General features: G+C 37.3%; 2 protein-coding genes across 8 annotated transcripts in view; one reads left to right on the top strand and one right to left on the bottom strand.

Moving 5' to 3' along the window:
- ZRANB3 (zinc finger RANBP2-type containing 3) overlaps positions 1–22141 on the top strand; it is a 49436-nt gene that overhangs the window by 25963 nt on the left and 1332 nt on the right. For all 4 annotated transcript variants that reach the window (XM_054207976.1, XM_054207975.1, XM_054207977.1 and 1 more), the window contains 16 exons: positions 1424–1655; positions 2505–2590; positions 5099–5270; positions 5676–5804; positions 7228–7347; positions 8059–8178; positions 8689–8868; positions 10348–10500; positions 10685–11153; positions 12139–12342; positions 13001–13092; positions 14878–14979; positions 17434–17576; positions 19059–19202; positions 20093–20486; positions 21732–21863. In XM_054207976.1, coding sequence (XP_054063951.1) covers positions 1424–1655; positions 2505–2590; positions 5099–5270; positions 5676–5804; positions 7228–7347; positions 8059–8178; positions 8689–8868; positions 10348–10500; positions 10685–11153; positions 12139–12342; positions 13001–13092; positions 14878–14979; positions 17434–17576; positions 19059–19202; positions 20093–20486; positions 21732–21863 — 2872 coding nt within the window. The remainder of the gene's footprint in view (positions 1–1423; positions 1656–2504; positions 2591–5098; positions 5271–5675; positions 5805–7227; positions 7348–8058; positions 8179–8688; positions 8869–10347; positions 10501–10684; positions 11154–12138; positions 12343–13000; positions 13093–14877; positions 14980–17433; positions 17577–19058; positions 19203–20092; positions 20487–21731; positions 21864–22141) is intronic.
- Positions 17495–22141, bottom strand: part of RAB3GAP1 (RAB3 GTPase activating protein catalytic subunit 1) — a 30247-nt gene continuing 25600 nt past the window's right edge. For 2 of the 4 annotated variants that reach the window (XM_054207980.1, XM_054207983.1), the window contains one exon: positions 20967–21566. In XM_054207980.1, coding sequence (XP_054063955.1) covers positions 21406–21566 — 161 coding nt within the window. In that variant the 3' untranslated portion in view covers positions 20967–21405. Of the gene's footprint in view, positions 18740–20966; positions 21567–21832; positions 21985–22141 lie in introns of those variants that run through there. The other 2 variants (XM_054207982.1, XM_054207981.1) reach the window with 2 other exon arrangements.

The raw sequence follows: 22141 nt of genomic DNA on the forward strand, positions 1-22141 counted from the left end.
AATTAATATTTTAACATTAAGAAGTGTTTTATGCATTTGCAAGAAAATGTAAATGCAAAAGTACAGCTGCCAAACTTGGTTTAGCATTTTGTTAAATTCTGCTTCCATATGTTCAGCTTTGATTTCTCTAAGTTCAATACTTTGCTTTTCTTCAAAACTTCAGCAATCCAATTTGCTGCTTGAATGTTATTTAACTTCTTAATTTAAACAGATTGAAATATACTTAGGCATTGATTTAGGTTTTTAAAATTTCTAATTAAATTTGAAATTGGATGTTTTTTGAATAATTTGGTTCCACTAAGAATAAATAATTTTATTGGTATTTTTTTTATACACCCTTCACAAAGGGGTAGGGGAAATTCTTGTTTTCCTGGTTGCTACATTTATCTGTACAGTACCAGCCAGAGTCTGTAGGGCACTGACCACAGTACCAGTGCTCTCACCATTGCCTCTCCCTCCATATCCAGAAACAGGAATGTGCACATACTTTCTCCCTCTTAAATACCAAAGGAAGCTTCAACTTAGTGATTTTTTTTGATGTTGCTACTGGAGAACAAATAAAATTCATGCCAGCAGAGTGGTAGTGTCTGACAGATGGGTAGACCAGCTATGACTCTCATTCTGGTGACTTGTTTGTCTAACGACTTTTAAGAGTTCCTGTGCTGCTTAAAGGCTCCTGAAGGACCACAGTGCTCTCTAGTGATTTTAAAATACATTCAAGCCTTGGGCCTGTATATGTCTCTAAATGTATTGTAAGAAGTTCCTTTTCATCTAAATACTAATTTTTCATCTTGTGCCTTGTTGATTCCCAGCTTCCAGTTTGTTGTTTTTTTCATATGCTGTTGGAGCAAAAAAGCTGGATATATGGCTCTGATAAGAATGTGGCTTTTTTCAGGTGGTGAGGTTCAGCCCAGACTATACTTTTACAGTACCCAAATACTCAGAGACAGTCTAGTTAGTCATCTTAAGCTGCTGCTAAGGTGACTCTTTGTACACAGAGCAGTAGGTCGCTTGCATAGAGACATTATTACTTCAGGTGTTTGGGTGGTGTTTACAAAGTGTGCTCACAATGACCTGACCTGTGTGTGTAAATTGTTATCCAGAAAGTGGATTTGTCCCATGCGATATGCCTGGAAAGGAGCACAAGTTGAAGCAATGCAACCGGATAAATGACCTTCCTTTTAAATGCGATGTATGCCTTCTGAAAATGGTTATGCAATGTGTGTGATTTGTAAGTGTGAGATGCTAGCATGTTTTAAACACCAAAAGCTGTTATTGTTAGCCTGACAGCCCACTAATTAATCAATCCAAAAGGTGTCATACATACCTTCTTGAAAAAAATTAGTTTGATATAATTCCTTTGCTATATTAATATTCCTACAATGAAATTTTACTAAGAAAACTTCTGAATTTTCTCTTTTAGGAGAATATCAACCAGCAAAGTAACGATTCTGGGATATGGCCTGTTAACTTCTGACGCACAGACTTTAGTAGACACTTTGTACAGGCAGAACTTTAAGGTAGTTGTGATTGATGAGTCACACTATATGAAATCCAGAAATGCCACCCGCAGCAAGATTTTGTTGCCAATTGTGCAGAAAGCTCTTAGAGCTATCCTTCTTACTGGAACTCCTGCTCTAGGAAGACCTGAAGAGGTATTTGACATATTTTGTTTTGGTTTCTTTTTTTAAAGGATGGTATCAGTAATAAATGAACAATTTTGTAGATTTCTTGAATACATACAATTATATGCTTTATGACATCAAACGGTGCGCTAGCTGCATTAGGAAGCACAAGTATAAGAATCTAAAACAATGAAAACAATGTCTTTTAGTTTGAGTTGATTATATTGATGTTTACAAACTTGTTTCAAGCTCATGCACAGGTGACTTAAGACAGTGCTCCTTGTAAGAAATAAGTCTCGCACTTAACAGACTGACTCTTGGGTGAAACAGAAAATAGAGAGCCTAAGTAGAGAACTATTTGTTTCTACTGGATAGGAGAGTCCTTGGTACAAGAACTTGTATTAAAACTTCTGCTTCCTCTTTTGGATGTTCCACATGTTCACTTATATGGTGTAAGTGGAAAAAATATATCCCGGGCTTGTTGCAGTCCAGACGGACAAAGTTTCCTTTGAAGGAAGTTCAACTTATGGAATTGGGGAGGAGTAGAGAGGAAAGCAAAACCACATGGATTTTATACTGAACCCAAGAAAACTGCCTTTATTTACCAAATGTAGAACTAAATGGAACGTAAGAGCTAATTTGTATGCAGCACTGTGTTAATGGTGTTTGGGGTGCTGTGTTCTTTGAGGGCTTCCTACAGCTGTTCCTGTCTCAAAACACAAACATATTCCTATGGAATATCTTTTACGTGTGTGTCAAGCTGTGTATTTTTTTGTGCAACTGTTGAATGTAAACTTAACATAATAATCATGTAATAATTATTTCTGAATAGTCTTACATTTGCAGGCAGTTTTTCACTGTTGTTTTTTTCTTATACAGCTTTTCATGCAGATTGAAGCACTGTTTCCAAGAAGATTTGGAACTTGGAGTCAATATGCCAAAAAATACTGCAATGCTCGTGTCAGGTATTGCTGTACTTGTTCGTGTATTTTCTTATGAGTGTCTTTGATTTTCTTGTCATGTGAAGTGAGAGAATCAGTAAGTAGTACCTCTATTGCTGTGTCATACCATCTTGCTTAGAAACTCACGTTCAGATACCGTCTCCTCCATCAGAGAGGATTGGGAAAAGGATTAAATGGTCAGGAGACTTTATCTGGGGACAAAATTGGAAGCTATTGAAGTTTGAAATAAAGTTTAAGTACCAGCATTCTGTTAAGTAAAATGATTTACAAATTTACTGTCATCAGTATGAAGTGTATAGGTTTTACCTTTAGAGCTGGAGTTTCAGCTACAGCTGAAACTTAGGATTTTCTGACTCACTGTCTGATGCTCATATCATGTAACGATTTACATCTCTCTATTATGAGAGTGTTTGCTATCTCACCATACTTGGGTGGAAAAAAAGACCAATACTTGTCTCTATATTTTACAGATTGACTGAGTAAAAGTAAAGGTATAAAACTTCCAATAGCACAATAGTGTGTTTGTGATTCTGGTGGGTGGTTCAAATGTAGGCATTGTGAGTTCTTGTCCACCACCTTGCCTCCAATTTGCCAGGTAACATTGCTTATTACACTTTTTTCCAAATATGTGCCTAATGAATTTTAACCCATATTTATCCTTCGCATCTTTTGTGGATTTTCGTGTTTCACGTGCTTAAAGTTATTAACTTCAGGGCGATTCATTTCTCTCTTGACTTGCTTCCCTCAGCTTTAGTTTAATGATCGGTTTCTCTAGCTGCGTTCTAAAATAGAGGAGACAGAAGAAGCTCTGATGTAAACCTCTTACTTTTACACATGCGAATCTATGTTACAGTCTGGAATGAAAGAAATTATGAGACAGGAAGAACCTTTAAGAAATTTCTTAGCTAAAAGATTTCATCTCTACAACTTTGCATATATTCAAAATAATAGTTTTTGTCAGCTAAATTGGCTAGCATTTAGATTTAATTTTTACAGTAATAATTACATGGTTGCATTTTCAGATAACTTGTTTTTCCCCCTCCATCGTATGCATTTTATCAACATTTAACTTCAAATAACATGGAAGAGTGCTGTCTAATTTTCAGACAGAGAAATGCTATTTTTTCCACGGTGTTTTGACTGAATGCATCTGTAATTTTCACACCACAAGTGTGCGTGGGTACAGCATGGTTAGCTACTCAATCATAGATGATTATCTTATTTTTGGAATACCATAAATGTAATAAAAATCAAGTTTAGGGTTTGGCAAGCTTTCAATAAATAACTTTATCTTCATGACTTGGCTGAAACAAAACATCCTGTGGTAATAAACTTGATAGGATTATTTTATGCAGCACTTTCTGTGAAAATGTTGTAGGTTTTTTTTTTTTTACTTAGGTATTCATAGACACCTGTTTCTAAAGATGAGGGCCAAAGTATTTCTGTGAGGTTTTGCCTACCATTTCTTTTATATCCCCAATGCTGAAGCTGGAGGGAGGAAACCTTTCTAAGGACACCCATATAAATAGACCAAAGAAGGGATATGAGCAAAAGATCTTGCTATTTTCCGTCCTTGCAGTGTTCTGAGTGCGTTATGCCAATACTTCACCAGTGTAGAAGCGAATCCCTCAGCCCCTTTCCCGAAGAATTATAGGCAGCCAACTAAACCACTGTTGATAAGCTCCGTAAGGCTTAAAATTCTCTAAATGATAATAATAATAATTAAAAAAAAATTATCAGTAAAATTACATGCTTGCAATGTACTTTCCTGGCTTTGGAAAATGCTGCCTGGGCTTTTCTCCAAAGGCAACAAAATCTGTCATGCTCGTTATTTTATCTTTGGGCAATGTTGACAGAGGAAAGCTGCTGTTCCTGCCGCAAGACTTCCTTAAAAACAACAAAGCAAAGAAAGAACAAGGAAGACCAAGTTAATAAATTCTTTCTTTTCAACGTTCACCTTTTTAACCTTAAACCTACTTCCTCTATTTAACATTGCTCATTAAATAGTATTACATTTAAAGCTGTTACCTTTAGTTTTAAATCCTGTCTCTGACTGTAAATAGGAGAGAATTCTTGGGGGGTGGAAACAAAGGAATATCAATGATATCTGCAGCTTTCCTGATAGTATCTCTATCAGTCGTTCCCATCTATAATATAATAAAGGGCATTTTCAGGGTGATATAGTCTTCTCATTAGTCCATTGATACGAGTTCTCAAATGATACCTGGATGATACTCTCTGTAGCAAAGGAAGTGTAGCTGGGATGAGGCGGAGGACTGTATGTGTCTGCAGGCAGTGGTGTCTGCTGGAAAGTTAAAACAGCTCTCACTTTAGTGTCGGAAAGAGTCAGACAGAAAGCAATCACCTCGCTGGCGTAAACAGGAACACTGAGTATTGCTAGCCAGCACACCTTCATATCAAACTGTGTTTTAAAATTAATTATGTACTGAAGGTTTCTATTGAATTTGGAAGAGCTACTTTTTACCCTCAGTGTTGATTTTTCATTTTCAGGTTTTTTGGTAAAAGAACTCATTGGGACTGTAGAGGAGCTTCAAATTTAGAAGAATTGCATCAACTTTTAAGTGAAATAATGATCAGAAGACTGAAGAATGATGTTCTAACTCAGTTGCCTCCAAAAGTTAGGCAACGTATTCCATTTGACCTCCCACAAGCTGCAGCTAAGGTACATTTTCCACCTCTGCTAAAAACACATTTATTAGCGAATAGTAATATCTATGTATTCATATGTGTTTATAGGTATGAATGTGTATTATATGTAGTTACACAGAATGTGTGAATATATAGCATAGCATCTCTGTTATTCTTTTTAAAATATAACATGAAGAACATGAATATGGCAATTTTTTGGTATCAGGTGATGGTAAAATTTGCTCTGATTTTTAGTATGATCGTCTTCCTTTCTCTTTCCTTTTCCTTTAGATTTTGAATCCTACAATTATTTTTAGACAAATTTGGTTGAGTTCTCAAAAACATTCAGTTCCTAAAGATTTCATGCTTGAAATGTACGTGTTGAGGTAGAACATGCTTTGTACTATATATCTAACTACTGATTTCTTCTGCCAATTAGAATTTGAATACCACTTTTGCAGAGTGGGAGAAATTAATGAGAAATCTGAATTCAGATGCCACTGAAAGCCATTTTTCTCAAGTCATGAATCTAATCACACGCATGTATAAAGAAACAGCCATTGCTAAGGTAAGCGTGGAAATCTTCTTAATATATTTAAAATACCCAGTGTGATTTTAATTCAATAAAATCAGTTGTATTGGCCTGAATGCTAGATGAGGTTGGTTGGTTTGTTTTATAATCATGACATGGAGAAGCACTCTTTTTCCCTGTATTTTTATGGAATAGGCTGAACCCCATTATAATGACCTGAGCTAAGTGTTAAAACTCTTACTGATTAGATACCCACCAAGCTGGCTGAGACTGTCCAGACATTGTCTCCCAACAGCTCTAAACATGTGTCACAGACTTAGGGATGTACCGCAGGTGGGTACTTCAGGGATGTTCCTCTGTGTCAGCAGCTGCTGCAGCCCTCACGCAGGCTGCATTCTGGCAGTACCAGTTCTCCCCATGGATAAATGTGGAAGAAAAATCCCCTCTAGCTGGGCTCTTTCTGTTTTATCAAATGTTATCCCTGTTCTGTATTTTCCTACTATAGTACTGTAGCTTGAGATGTGAGGAAAAACAAGTTAATAACCAAAATCCTTTGCATGCCAACTTTTTACCCAGTTACCAGGTTTCATTAAGCTAACCTATTTTTAGAGAAGGAAAAAAAAGAAAAAATTCTGTAGGCTGCTGGAGCAGTAAGAATTGAGAATCTGACCAGCTCCTTCAAATTTTTCTCTCCCCATCTTAAAAATATCACTGTGGTTCTGTTGCTATTTCTTCCCTGCTTTTCTAGTCTCTCTCCTACCCTCTGCTAATCCATTTTCAAAGAGGAAGTTGAAAAACAAAAAAGAGAGAAAAAAGAAATCCGAGGCTAATGCAGTGGGTATTGCATTACTGATCACTGATAAATTTTATTATTAAGTGTCAGCGTTACTTTAATAGTTTTTATAAAAGGTATTGGAATTTATATTTGACACAAAAGAATTCTATGAATATTTAAATAGAGCAATCTTTTATGATTATGGTATCATGAAAGTATCAAAATTATTCTGGGTGCAGATACAGAAGTTCTGATTACACAATACATTGTCTGTTTGAAATATGTTTGGGCAGAAATCAGTTGGGGTTTTGGTTTGTTGGCTTTGTTGTTTTTTTTTTTTCAAATATGGCTTAAAATATCAAATAATAATGTTGTAACTAAAAGGGAGTTTACCTATATCTTAATCTGAAAGAAGTGCGATGTAATTATGTGATCTTTTGAGGATAAAGGGTTTTTTTTCTCTGAAGGAATGAAATGAGTTTCACAAAGACATAAGGTTTTTTTAAACAAAAATTATTTGAATAATTTTATACTTAAACATGTTTGATAAAGTCTTAAATGGATAAGAAAAAGTGTGGGCATTTATCATTTCTTATTACAAGAAATCAAAAGACGTTAAAATAAAGACTGTCTTTTTGGTAATTTTGTACGTCTAATTAATGAAAATGCACTCTCTTATTCCAGGCAGGAGCAGTAAAGGACTATATCAAAATGATGCTTGAAAATGACAAATTGAAGTTTCTAGTTTTTGCTCACCACTTAAGCATGCTTCAAGCCTGTACAGAGGCAGTTATAGAAAATAAGGTAATGATTTAACAAACATGCACACAAACTGAACTTCAGACTTTACCAATATGTATGAGCTGTCTTTGAGTTCAGTAGGACTACCTGTCTGTACAGGAATTTATGAATTTTAAGTATATATGGATCAGTGCCACTGGATTAAAGGGATTGTGTGGTTTTGAGGGAATGTTTTGTATTTGGGGATGAACGCTCATATCTAGTATGATACGTTATTATTGCATCAGTGTTGCAGGCAGTTGTTTTCCGAGTTTTTCCACTGAAGTCGTTCTGCCTCCTTCCTGTTTTTTACAGAACACTCTCATCCTATGTGAACGTTTAACTGAAATCAGTAAAAATGCTTGCTAACAACTCTAGTTACTATTTTGATCATGGACTCTCAACCATTGCTAGGGAATGGTGGCTAACTTTGTTATTTAATATTGTTATTATTAGCTTGGAATTTTAGTAAATCATATTGAGGAAATTACAGATTCTTGTCCGGAATATTCCATTTTAAGTTCCCGTCTTCTGTCTTCTGCTTTTGTAAACAGGGAATACTAAGTCTGCACTTCTCTAGGTAAAGAGGCTTAATTGTAAATCAAAGGCCAAAGAGTACTGATGCATCCCTATCCCTATGACAGGAAATGGAATTTTATTGGGGGACAGAGGGTGATTGGGTCGAAAAATGGACATGGGTAATTTCATTTTTGTCTCTATTATGATATGTTATAGGTTCGCTACATACGAATAGATGGAAGTGTTCCTTCCTCAGAAAGAATACATCTTGTTAATCAGTTTCAGAAGGATCCTGATACCCGGGTTGCTATTTTGAGTATTCAGGCAGCTGGTCAGGTAGGACAAAAACAAAAATATGTGCAATAAGAAACTTGAAGAATATAGATACTAAAGTCATTGGTGACTACAATGGTTTACTGAAGGCAGTTCATGCAATATATCTTTTATAGACTCATGTATTTATTTTTTGCATTAATCATGTTAACTGTTTTAAGCCTCTATTGAAATTACTCAAGTAAAATAAAGATAAGCAGCAGCATCTCGTTCTTGAATAATTAGTAAAACCTCAGTTTCTCTAAAAGTGCAAGATTAATAAGAAATAAGCATTACTTCCATAATGAAAAGCAGTATGCAGTCCTTGCACAATATTGAAGTATTTTCTGAACCTTATTAAATCTGAGACCCAAGGAGGAAATCAGTGTAATTGGCTCATCTGCTGTCCAGGTGGTCCCTCTTATTTCCGTATAAAAATGTTCTGTACAACATTTAGCTTTGTTTTACTTCAGATATTCGGTTGTTTGTGTGTGGAATCTTTTTTTCTAAAATGCATCTACTTATTTTGTTTAGGGTTTAACTTTCACTGCTGCTACTCACGTTGTGTTTGCTGAGTTATATTGGGATCCAGGCCATATTAAGCAAGCAGAAGACAGAGCACACCGAATTGGGCAGTGCAGTTCTGTGAATATTCACTTCCTTATTGCAAAAGGAACAATGGATACTCTTATGTGGGCAATGCTGAATCGCAAGGTAGGTGTGGAATAGACCTCGCTGTGGTTAAGATAGCACTTAAGGGCATGTGCCAAATAACGTTCTTGTTTACCTAGGACAGTGTCCTACTATAAGACAAATTGATACACCTAGAATTGCTAATCATCAAAATGTCCGTGTTTGTTCCGAATTAGTCTTTTCTAGCTTTTTGCTCTCCGTTTAAGATGCAAAGATAAATAAGATAACTCTTTGCTGAGATGAATGGGATGATTCACTTCTACAGGAGATCATTGGTTTATCTTCCGTCTAGGTTTTTATTGCTCTGGTTGTTCAATTTACAATTTTTAGGTTTTCTGCTCACTCATAACAGCTAGAGTCTGTTGTGGGGTTTTGGTTTTGGGTTTTTTTTAATTGGATGAATGTTGTACCTTAAATAAATTTCACTTAGAGGCAGAAGCATTCTCAGATAATTCTTCTTCAGTAGATCCAAGATTACAGTAATCTTACCTTCTGTTGCCATTTTCCTCAGGTATTACCCAGCTCATGTTAGGAAGAGTAGTTCTGTTCTGCTTTCTTTCCTTACTTGGAAGATCTTTGAGAGTTCACAGGACTAAGAAAAATAATTTGGCTGTTTTGCTTTTGTGACCTTTTTGTAGCCTTTGATACCATTCATTAGTGTCTTGTTTTGATAACTGAGGTGTGTTAGTGTTCTGTCAGCTCTTGTTTTCTGACATTTCCAGAAGTGTCAACATAGAAAGCACTGCCTTTTAAACTCTGCTTGTCAAAATCATTTGAGATTGTGGTTACACAGGGTTTATTTTGATGCAAATGACAACTTATGGTTGTTATTCCTGCATTTGACTACCCCTGTGTTGTAGTGGTGCAATTTTTTGTGTCTGTAGAGTTACTTTATTCAGAACTCATGACCATATTTTTGCCAATGTATTCCTCTTCTGCTGAAAAGTAATCACAGCTTAAAGAATCTAAGTACTGCAAACTGTATTTGACATTCAGTTGGTGAATGAAATTCTGTCTTCTAATTCCTGTAGGTACCTCTGAAAAAAATCTCAGTCCAGTACATTAGGAGTCTCCTTATACATGGCACAGATGCTCTCAGTAATTGACCAACAATTTACCTTACAAGTTCTGTCACTAAACTGCTTCTTTCAATTCCTTCTGCCTTTATTTGTCTCCATATGCCAAGTAAAACGTAAGAGATGTACACAATGTATACATCCTCTTTTAACGTTTGTATACGCCTTTTCACTGACATTTTGTATACGCCTTTTCACAAGTCATAGTGGGTTAAATACACTACTTCTTGTTATTCTTGCAGAAATGGATGCTGGAGGAGAAGTAGTTTTAATCACGGAAGTTATTTTGAGTTACTACAGAGTCTCTTACTTTGCAAATGCTGAATTAAGTTTGCAAGGGAAGCAAATGGGGTTAGTATAGGTAAATAAATTTATTCCAACATGTGAATTGCTTGGAAACTTTATGTAAGTCTTCTTTCTGCAGGCCAAAGTCACAGGCAGCACCTTGAATGGCAAGAAAGAGAAAATGCAGGCCGAAGAAGGTGATAAGGAGAAATGGGATTTTTTGAATTTTGCTGAGACCTGGGCCCCCAGTGAAAGTCTAGAGGATTCCGAAAATGAACTTTTGTTTACACACGTAAGACTCAAAACTTATTTTTCTTTTTTCTTTCTTTTAAAAAAACACACAACAGTTGTTCACTCTAAACTAAAAATAGTTTCTTGTATTAGAGAGCAATACTAATGGAGAAAAATCATAATTTTAACAGCTTCTTATGCAGTAATTATAAGTGGAGTTTATGTGTTTCTTTCCTCTTTCCTAGTTTGAAAAGGAAAGACAGCGTGACATACGTTCTTTTTTTTCCCCAAAATCCTCCACTGAGAAGAAACGCAAAACATTTTCTGGTAATGAATCACTACATAATGACTCAGAATCTTCAGAAGTCACAAAAGAAGAGGATGCAGAGAAGAGCAATGAAAACCTGGATTCCACAAGCATAAGTGATGTGGATGCAATTTGTCATGAAAGCACCTGTGAACGCGAAGCTAAAAGAGCAAGAAGCATAAGTGGATCGACTCCAGTCAGCTCCAGTAAGAAAAAGAAAAAATCTTTGACTGGAAAAAAGCCGCCTTTGTTTTCAGAAAAAAACAATGAAGTCCTTCCTTGTGGCTTAAATACTTCAAGCAAAAGTACAGCTTTAAATAAAGTTTGGCACTGCAGTGTTTGCACTTACAGTAATAATGAATTGCTCCCGTACTGTGAAATGTGCAATTGCCCTCAAAGCAGTAATGGTAAGTAATGTGTGCTGCAGGGAAAAATACGCCTTTTCGTTTCGGTTGTGATTAGTTTTAGAAAATACAGTATTTTTGAATATATGAATACGCACAAATCCAGACAAAATAGGAATAATGGTGTCTTTACATGAACAGAAACCCGTTAAGTGAGCCTTCTTAATTTTGCTTTCCCCAAGGATCTTTTACATGATTCTAATTTGAAACAGACGGAAAATTCAGATAAATGATAACAGGATATAAATCCAGTGAGGAAGAATATATGCTCCATTTTCTTTGCAGCAAAAGTAGCTCTCCTTTTCCTTGGGGTTTATCATTATTCTGAATTAATTAAAAGGCAAACTTTATCTCTGCCTCTCAAAACTAAATGATATGGAATAGATGTCTTGTCAACTTGAGTATTGTATATTTGTCGTGAGAGACATTACCTGGAAAATACAGCATTTTGTGCTCCAACAGATATTTTTTATTAAATTTATTTATCTATCTGCATATTTTTTTAAATTAATCTATCTGCAAACTTAATAAACCATTTTTTAAAACTGTCCCTATATTTGCTATTTCAATGGCAAAGGAAGGAGTAAGGTTCTTTTTCTTTCTTTTTTTGTTTTATTTTATTTTATTTAAGTCTGTGCTTGTTCAAGTAAGGACAACTTCTCAGTTTCACAGTACCTGGAAAACTGCTTTGTGTGTTTATGGTATACAATAAGTGTATATACTATAGAATTACTAACTGCATTATTTATTGCATATATTTTGACATTAAGCTGCGTGCATGGAATTCCATAAATGCAAAGCATTGTTCCATGTGTTTATTCTCCTAATATTAATGTTAGCTCTAGTTTCCTAACAGGTTGTGCCATAATAATATTAAGAGAATAAAATGCAATTTCTTTACATAGTCTTGTCTTCAGATGTGTATTGATTAGGTACCTGTTTGTACAGGTAGCATAAATAATTGCTTTTCTTGTTTCTTCTTCTATAGTTGAGAGAAACTGTGACGCTCCCATGAAGCAGACTGAGGAAGATGTGTCAAAGGACTCCAGGAGAAATGAAGAGAGAGCACAGCGCAATGCTGAAGACCGAAGTGAAGATTTTGGGGAAAAGGTGACCCAACAATCTGTTGAAATCAGCGAACAGGAAACTATTGAAATTGAAAATGAAGAAAATGAAAAAATGTGTGCAGAAGGTAAAGTGGGACTGCTATGAAAGAAAGATTATATCCCTTTGCGAAACAGTATTAAATGCCTCTGGCATGAAAAATAATTTTTAAATAAAAACCTAAACATTTGAAAGATAGAAGTACGTACACCGGCACATGACTTTTTTGGTTTAGCCTGGGAAGTTTCTTGAGTTTTGATGATGAATAAACCCAGCCTTTCCGTACAACTCCTGAAGCAAGACAGAGTTTTTGGCTGACTTACGAACTATGTCAGTCTAGCAACTGTGAACCTGCATTGTTTTATTGAAACTCGTGATAACATTTACTTGTGTTTAGGACAGCCACAGGCAAAACGGATGATAGGTAATTCAGGAGAAACAGAAAAATAAATTACACAACTATCTTACTAGCTTGCTGCGTGAGTTGTGTAGCTCATGATGTTGTTCTGGGATTAGATACAGAATCCTCATGCGGTGTATATATTCCCCTTGGTTTTGTTCCTTGCTGAAAGAAAGATTTACAGTGTTCATACAAAAATGTGTTTGCATGTACACCAAATTGGGAAATTGCAGAAATAACTTCTTAAAAATGCGTGTATTATTTTTAACATCTGAGTATCCGAGTAGACTGAATTAAATGAATGAAGGAAAAAACTTCTTAATGTCAACATTTTTTTTCTTGGTAGGAGATACAGATAAATCAGACGCGTTTCCAATATATGATGGGCTTATGTTTTGTGCAAGCAGGAATACTGATAGAATTCACCTCTATACAAAGGTAAACCTGAAATATCCACGTTTGTTATCATTTTAAAATTACGAAGTAAAATGTTGTCCTATGAAATGTGTATGTATACTTTCATTTTTTATACTTTTTATATAAAGACCGGTATTTTTGCATTAGCTAAAAGGTACAAAAATTAGGTCATTTATCATTCTAGTTGTTCTTTTCAGTGGAATTATGTAGGAATGTGTCTGAGAGAAAATGGTCACGTGAGCCAGCCTCCCTGCTCTGAGAGATTAGATTAAGAGCAAAACAGGTGGTAGAAGATGGAATTAGTACATGGGAAAAACGGGAACTGAGAAGGTAGAAAACATGTTGTGCTAATGACTAAGCAATTTACTATGTGAATTCTTGTAACCAATCTGATCCGTGAATGAACTGCATGGACAGCGCGTGAACAGAGACCGTAAGCCAATCATATAGCTGCCGCTAGCGCGTGCTCTTATCACCTGTCTATATATACTCTGTGAAAACTGGAATAAAGGGAGAACGATCATACTCATATTGAGACTCCATCGTTACTCCAGGTCCGTCTCCCACTCCAACAGAATTAAGTAATAATTTCCTAGATACATAACTTCTGACACTTCTGTTAGCTTACCACGTGGGGCTAATACATTCGACGTATGCTCAGATCTTCTGTTAGAAATGCAAGTGATAATTGTTTAAAATTCCTTTTTTTATTATAATGTCTTATCACAAAATATTTTTGATAGAAGAATATTCAAAATAAAAGTAAAAATGACAGTGAATCCTGACAGACTAACTAAGTAAATAAAATATTGTCGCCACATTTTCAAACAAGCAGTTGGTAATTTTCCAGGTCATATTTCAAGGGGGCATCAGGACTTTCCAATCCCTTCTTTTATGGGACAGAAAAGTTCACTGAGAAGATTTCTTTAAAGCTACTGCAAGAGTCAGTGTATTCAGGTGCAACTGCAAAGCATCACAAATAGCCGAGGGCAAGTCTTTGAGATAATACATTTTATTAGGCTAATTGATACAGCTGGGAAAAAGTTAAAAAGAGTGTCCTCTTGGATCTGAAAACTTGTTTAATATACTTAAAATGTACGCTGCTTCCTAGCTTCATGCGTTTTATTCAAAGACAAAGATGCATTTTGGATGGTATTTGGACAACTGCATGTTGGTCTGGGTTGGTTGTGGCTTGGATTAGAGTTTCATTATGCCAGATACTGCACGAAATCGTTCTGCTGAGCCATGAGACACTGGGGAATTCTGCTTTGATTCCTTCTCTAGAATGTTTGCAAATCGCCAGTAAGTTCCTGGGTCATATGTACCCACTGGGACAACTTGTTTCTTAAAAATTAATTGGAAGAGAACTTGTTCAGACATTCAAAAAAAAAATGTTAAGTATAATAAACAATGCTCTATCGAAGATTCTGATTTTAAATTGTAATGAAGTGACATTCTCCAGTCTACAATCATTCATTTCCCTTGGAAATTCAGTCAAGAGGATTCTAATTTCAGTTTCTTAGTTTAAGGCAGTTTGTGCGTCTGAACTACTTGCAAAGAAAAAAATTCAGATATATTCAAAGTTAAAATTTTCACCCCGTTTACTTTTGGATATATTAATGTGAATCATATTTCTTGTGTCTGTGCTATTATTATACATCTGGGGCTTATTCTTTGCTTCTGGAAAAATCTTACCTTGAGGGACTAAATTTAGTAGGAAGGGAGGATAATTGACTTTAAAGTGATAAATCTTTTTTCTAGATTGTGCTACATTGCATCTGTAAACAAAACTGTTTGCTTGTCTAGGATGGTGAACCACTGAATCATAATTTCATCCCGTTGGACATACAGCTGGATAACTGGGAGGATTTACCAGAAACTTTCCAGCATAAACAAAATCGTTCATTGGTAAGAACAAATTCTACTGGCCCAGTAATATAGTATTTAATATGGAGAGCTTTGACTTTATTTTTTGTAATAAATGCAGAAGACTTCCAGGCCTTGGGATCTAGGTTTCATCAATACAAGCAGATCTTGTAAATGTTGATGTGAATATTAATTATGCAGTCTGTTACTTTGGCAAATTACCATGCCTCCTGTTAACATTTCGGTAAATGGAATCAACCAGGCATCATTTAATTTCTCATTTACAGGATTAGTAACTAACATTCATAAGTCAATAAAATAGCATTTTAAAGGTTATGAATTAAATGGGGCACGTGATGAATAAGAACATGCTAGGTTGTATCAGAGCTGCAGTTCTGAGCAGGCCTCCCCTCTCACTTCTTCCTTCGGTCCTCTAACAACGTTCAGAGCAGTGTAGGGACAGGTCCTCTGAGACACGTCGCTCTGGTTAATTCGGTAATAAAGGTCACATCCATAGCGGTGTTCGAGGAGAACATTAACACTACGAAACCAAGTACTCAAGTAAGGAAATCCATAATTTAAATTGGATGTGCAATATTACCTGCTTAACATAGTTTTCTTAACTATTTTCTCCATTTAAAGAGAAATATGATTTGGAAAATCAGATTGTCGTGTGGGAGCAAAGCTGATTCTTTTTGGTAGGTTGTCCAGCAAGGCTGGAACTTAGATTTGTGAGACAGATACCTGGCTGATTCAGCCAACAGTTTTGTGAAGCAGCTGAAGTGGATAACACAGATGTTGCCAAAGGATTTCAAAGCTATTTGCTAGACCGAAAAGACAAGTTAAGAATCCCGTGTTTGTGGGCAGTGAGTGGCACTGCCTTATGCAACATCCTGTCCCTGTCCCTCAGCCTTCTCCTCTAGATTAGAAGATCCATATTAGTAAATGCTCCCAAAAAGAATCAGGGAAATAACTTCTTATTTCTGTTTCCATTATATCCTGATGTTTCATTGACTTCTTTCTTGCTGCTCTGACTCTGAGGAAGTGAGACTCATTTTCTGAGGAAGTGAGACACTTTTACGTTTGCCATGCAAAAATACTCCAAGGAGAAAATCATTGCCGTGTCGTAATCTTGAAGTATGGAAGTTTGTTACTGGATAAAGCTGAAGTCACGATTAAGTCCATATTGCACAATGTGTTTATTTTTCCCATAGTCCATGTTCAGAAACAGCATGATACTGACTGCTGTAGGTAGTTGCAAGTCACTGAGAAAAAGAGTGGAAAAAGAGGAATGGAAAAAAAAACCAACACTCTTCAGTTGTCATATTATTACTCCCATTTATTTTCTGTTGTAGAGATGAGGATGGGATGAAATATTTTTTCCCCTACGCACATCCTAAAGCAAGCAGCCACATTATAAATTCTAAATTCCTACGTAGGATCGCGGGGTTTTCCCTCACTTCCTCGCTGTTCTGTGGTTATAGTTATTGAGAAAATCCATTAATCGTACCCGTCCTGTCGGTTTGCAGCTTCAAAAGTTGTTTGGTTTTTTTGTGGCTTCCCGAAGCTGGGTGAACTGCTCGAAACTAATGTTCTTTCAATATTTTGATGGTAAAGCATATCTCTACTTTCTAGACATGGATCTTGGTGTGCTGTGCTGAAATGCCCCAGAAGAGAGGATGGCAGTATTGCCATAAAAACAGATGCGTGGTTAAGATAATTTGTTGATCTGATTTCTCATGTCATTAATTGCTAATTTACTATAGTAATTTTTATTATGTATGTTTTTATGGCACTGTACTATTGTAAAGGAATATTACAACCTCAAGGCAAGTATGTCAGTGATTCTGTTAAAATTTTACAAATTGGAAGACTTGCGTGAGAAATACCTAGTTGAATTGAACAGCTCTTCCCGTTTACCTGTAGCTTGGCCTTTCATGCTGACATTTGGGGCTGTAACACTCAATCCAGTGTTAAGCACATGTCCATCGGAAGGTTAGAGGAAAGAAGAAAGGTGGTCTATTAAACAAATTATAAATGCCATTCAAGTAACGAGAGCAAACTTTCCTTCTCTGGGAGGCCTGGTGCAAGAGGAGAATGGCCGCTGTAAGAAGAAAACTCTCTTGCGTGTCTGCTTTTCCCGTCCGCAAAGTCTCGTTTACACAAGGAAGGTTTACCTGAGGCTTTATCAAGAAACCCTTCTCCTGTTGCAATACCTTAGATTAGTAAAGATCATTCCTGGCCTTATTTTCTACCTTCTGGATCAACACACCTATCGTAGCAAAACCAGTATTTTAGACAATGCCAAAGCTGTCAGAGTTCATCAGCAGGTGAGGGGGGGAATGCAGCTTGTACGAAAAATGACTCTGATTATCCGTGATAACACCAGCTCTTTTCATCCAGTTTTGAATGTGTTAATTCATAGCGCTCTTTCACTGTAATGAAATGGTTCTGTGTAATTCATGTCACGCTGCTGGTAATAGCGTTTTCTACCAGATACTGAGGTTTGTGAAAGAATGGAGTCGTCTAACAGCAATGAAACAGAAGATTGTCAGAAAAAGTGGTCAGGTATTTTGCAGTCCTCTTCACACTGCGGAGGAGTTGTCTAAAAAGCAGTCAGCAGTCAGCAGCACAAAAAGGTATGTGGCTGCTAATTTTTCTTCCTCATACTAATTGCTGCAGGAAGTTTGATATATTTAATGTAACTTTCAATGGAATGATGCTGAGACTGTAGACCGGTTGTTTGGTGATTGCTTGTCACATCGTGACAGACGTAGGCAACCAAGCACATCGGTAAACCGAGCCCGTCAGTAAATCTGTTGCAGTGGAAGTGTCCGCTTCCGTGTCCGGCACCCTGCCGCACTCAGCAGCTGCTCTGGCTTCGCTGCGCTGCATATTTAAACATCTGGAACTTTTTGAGGAAAAATCACGACCCTCAGGGACTCAAAAGAGAAAAGTAAGGTCAAAGAATCTTGTTGTTTTCCCCACCTGGAAGCAGGAATAAGTCATTAGGTGCCATCAATGATATAATTCTTTATTCATATTTCAGAGCCTGCTCCAACTCTTTCTGATACTCGTTTTTATTTAAGCAATTCTGTTCTCTGTGGATGACATTTCTCAATACTATTGTTTTCCTTCCTGGGTGTCACTGAAAAGGGCTAGTGTCTAATCCTTGTTAAAATCTAATTTTACCTTTTTTCCCCACTTTCTTTCCTTTTTCTGATACGCTGTCTTCCCTCACAGATGTTTGCAGCTACAAGTTGTCATTGCCCTCCACAAAACCTCTCACGTGTTACAGGTTAACTCACCGAGGTGCCTCTGCAAACTGTCTAAAACCTTTTTATTCCTCTCAGTCCCTGCTGTTAAATTCTCCAGGGCGACTCTATTTTGACTGTAGGTAAGAATTCAAGTAAATAACTAGAGTTTGTAATCCCAGTAATATAAGGAGAACCAGCAGGTAGTAAGTGTTTCTTGACCTGTTGCCGGATTGTTTCATTGCATAAAAAGTAGGAAAGGTGTAACTGTGAAGTGGGTTAGAAAATCTGCTGTAAATCTACAGCCGTCTTCTAAGGTAGCGTATAGGGTTTGGCATAGGCATGGTACAGAGAGGTGCGCTGATGAGAAGCGGTCTGACCAGTGGTTTTGGAAGGATGATCGGAGTGAAGCCATTCTAAGAGCAGCGGTGTTTTGTATGTTTTTACATTAAAATAAAGAAGTGAGTTCCAACACAAGTAACGGAGCACGGAGTCCTTCAGAGCTTGTAAAGCTTCCTGTAGGAGCCGGAGTATCAGTGAGACTTCACCTAACCGAAACAAAACGGCTTTTAGATTTCACTGTCAGGCAGTATCAAATTGCTTTCATTTTCCTATTGTTCTACACAAACAACCCATCTGTTTGCCGGTGAGAGCTGAATCTAGTTTTAGAAAAAGGTGTGTAATAAGGACGTATTATGGTGAAGTATGTTTTCCCAACCTTTATTCATTTCTCATCTGGAAAATGAGGGACATTTTAAGAGATGGTGCCGTACCAATCTTGCTGCAGCCAAGAGTGAATATTCTTTATATTCTTTGAGGGAGATTGTTCCCTTTGTAGGATATTGACAGAATTTTGAATTCTTTCAGGTATGTGACCAAGGAGGATGTAGCAGCAGCCTCCCTTAGCAAAGCTAGCAGCAGCGGGGGCAGCGTGCGCCTCATCTCGAAAGAAAGTGGGGTTTGTCTGAAGAATGAAAATGCTTCTGTTGAACCATCAGGTCATCCCACAAAGTAAGTTTATTAGTACAAGAAGGTGATTTACCTGTTTCTCCATTTCTAAGGTAGCAAAATTTTTTGCTATGAGTGTTTACCTTGCTGGAGTACAGTGTTTAGGTAAGAAACTTGCTGTAGTGCTAAAGAGCTATGGTTTATTCTTCTAACAACTTAGATTACATCTGTTGTCTGCTGATATAACTACTAATAAACTGAATCTAATTAAAATGAAACAAGAAAATAGTTACGTGATTCAGTTAAAGAAAAAAAGAACACTAGCTCAGGCCTGCTTGTGAGGTCAGCACCAAATTGGGGACACCAAATTTTCTATTCTGCCTCAAAATTTAGAAAAAGGGAGAAAAGAACATGAACATTGTAGACAGAATTTTTTAAAAAAAAAAGCTTTAGTAAAACACAGTGTGTATCCTGCCTGGAGGTGCACCTTGTTTAGAGTAGGAATTTGATAGGTAGCTTTGAAAGTCACATAGAGAAACAGGGATGTTTTCTTGGACTTTTTCCTTCTCTTAAAGTGTGGCTGAAACATTTTACATTTGTATGTGTGCGTGCCTGTTGGAAGACACCATTTCTTTATAAATGCAGCATTGTTTCAGCTAATAATTCAGTGTACCTGCGTAAATGTAGTAGGGTGTGCAAAAGAAAAATCTGTGGTATTATGAAATTACATTTAAATGGAAATGTAAACCAAGCAGATGATTTGCCCTGTGCAGGTATCAACCTGAGCAAGATATTTCAACTGAAATTGGTATTTCAGAGCATAGAATTTCTCTAATAGAAATACACAGTGCTTAAGAAAAAATAACGAAACCCAACCAAATGAAAACCTACGGAATTGTTTGCTGAATACCTCCTCTATTAACTAACAGCTGTACTTTGTTCTCTGCAAACAGGTTGCTTTCAGAAAATGGAGAAGGTCCATCAGCTCTTTGTCCGGAGCAGATGGATGCTGAAGGCTCCTCTCAGTACAAAGGTTATTTGCAAGCCCTGGACAGCCGAGGAAACCCACTCTGCCTCAGCTGTCAACAGCCAACGGCTCAGCCGGAGCCAGGCTGCCAGGCCCATGCCTGGGACACACGATTCTGCTCTCACGCCTGCCAGGAGGACTTCTCGATTCGCTCTAGTCAGAGCTACCTCAGGACTAAAGTGTTTGAAATTGAACGCGGCGTTTGCCAGTTTTGTAATCAAAACGCCCAGGAGCTTTATCTCAGCGTCAGAGATGCGCCCAAGAGTCAGCGTAAGAAACTTTTGGAGGATTCTTGGATGTCTCACCTCCCCCTCGGGCAGGTAATAGTACTGCTTTTGAAGCGGTAACAGCTAATCTGCGTAGTCCTGTCACGTAGTTCAGAGAAATCCAAAATGTTCTTCTTACAGGTTTAAGATGGAAGGTTAACCTAGCACCAACGGAATAAGAAAACACAAACAACCAAACAAAAGAAATGCCAATGTCTTCTAACACGTTTTTCACCTCCAAAAGGCACAGGCATCAGAATTTGATTCCTCAGAGATGTAAATATTGCAGCTGGTTGTACCTGAAATGCACTTTACTGATGAACTTTATGGTTATGAAACAATTTAAGAATGGATGTAGTCTAGCAATACTAAGTTATTCTGACTTCGCAGAATGTTATGTAGGAGCTTAACAAAAGCCAGTTGTCACAGCTCCTCTCAGCATCGCCTCAAATGCATTACAAACTACGGCCGTTCTCCCATGGTCGTGATTGCTGATGTGGAGGCAATGGAGCAGAGAGGAAGAAATTTCCTATGTAAAGTGGTATTTTTATTCAGAAACTAAAACATCGTTTTATTTTCTGCTGCAAAGATGAAACTCTGCTTCAGAAGTTACTGCTTCTAAATTGTTTAAATAAATTCTGCAGGCACCCATTGAAACTTGCAAAAGACAGTCATTTACCATCACTTGTTGCGTGCATGAGATGAGCTGTGTTGCTTGCAGCTTTTTAAAACAAGGTGGTGCACATTCAAAAGACAGAGATGAAAAGAAGTCTTGCAGAGGGGGGTGTCCTACAGCCTGCAAAGTCAACACAACTCTACTGTGTCTGAGTTCCCTTTTGAAAGCTGAGATGGGGCTTTAGCACCTCAGGCTTCTCAATGCTCGTTATTACAATTCCCGCTGTCTTGATCGAAAACTTAAATGACAAATCCCTGGTCAGGGTCCGCTTCGTCAACCTGTTGCATGTTTTTAATATCAGCACTTGATGTTGATAAAATGATATTGAAGGGAACTTACTGTACCCATCAAGAAAATGGAGCTTTTCATTCTGTCTTTCCTTGATCCACTGCTGCGCGCTTCAGCACGCTGCAGCTGGGGGAAAATAGGCCAACTAAAATTACAGGAGTTTGCTTGTCCTGCGGGAATAACAAAAGAAAAATACTAATGTTTACTTTCTTTCTCTCGATGAAAAGTATGAATACCTACCTCCCTGAATTATTTCCACGTTCTTACAGTAGAACATACATGTAGTTGAGAAGGAGTATCTAACGCTTCCAATGTCGTGTCCTTCGTTACTGCAGTTGAATGAAATCATAACGAACCCGGCAGAAGGCCAGTTCTGGCAGGTAGACCACATCAAGCCCGTTTACGGTGGAGGAGGACAGTGCTCCCTGGAAAACCTTCAAACGTTGTGTACGCTCTGCCACAGAGAGGTCAGTACGGTGCAGCCAGAAACCCTCGCCCTCTCCCACGCCATGCTGGTAGATGTAGGGCAGTAGAAGACAGTCATTGGGTTCCTCCTCAGCCCTCTGCTCCCAGCCTCTCCATCCCACACTGTGAAGGTGAAAGGTAGCATTGAACTGTAACCATGCAACAGTTTCCTCAGGAATTGGGAAAATGTCACCTTAATAAACATTTGCATTTTATTATGTTGTCTACTGCAAAATTAGATGGAAGTTTAACTGTCAGCTAACACTTTCCGTCGAGCACG

The sequence above is a fragment of the Rissa tridactyla genome, chromosome 7 (assembly GCF_028500815.1).
Source record: "Rissa tridactyla isolate bRisTri1 chromosome 7, bRisTri1.patW.cur.20221130, whole genome shotgun sequence".
Lineage (NCBI taxonomy): Eukaryota > Metazoa > Chordata > Aves > Charadriiformes > Laridae > Rissa > Rissa tridactyla.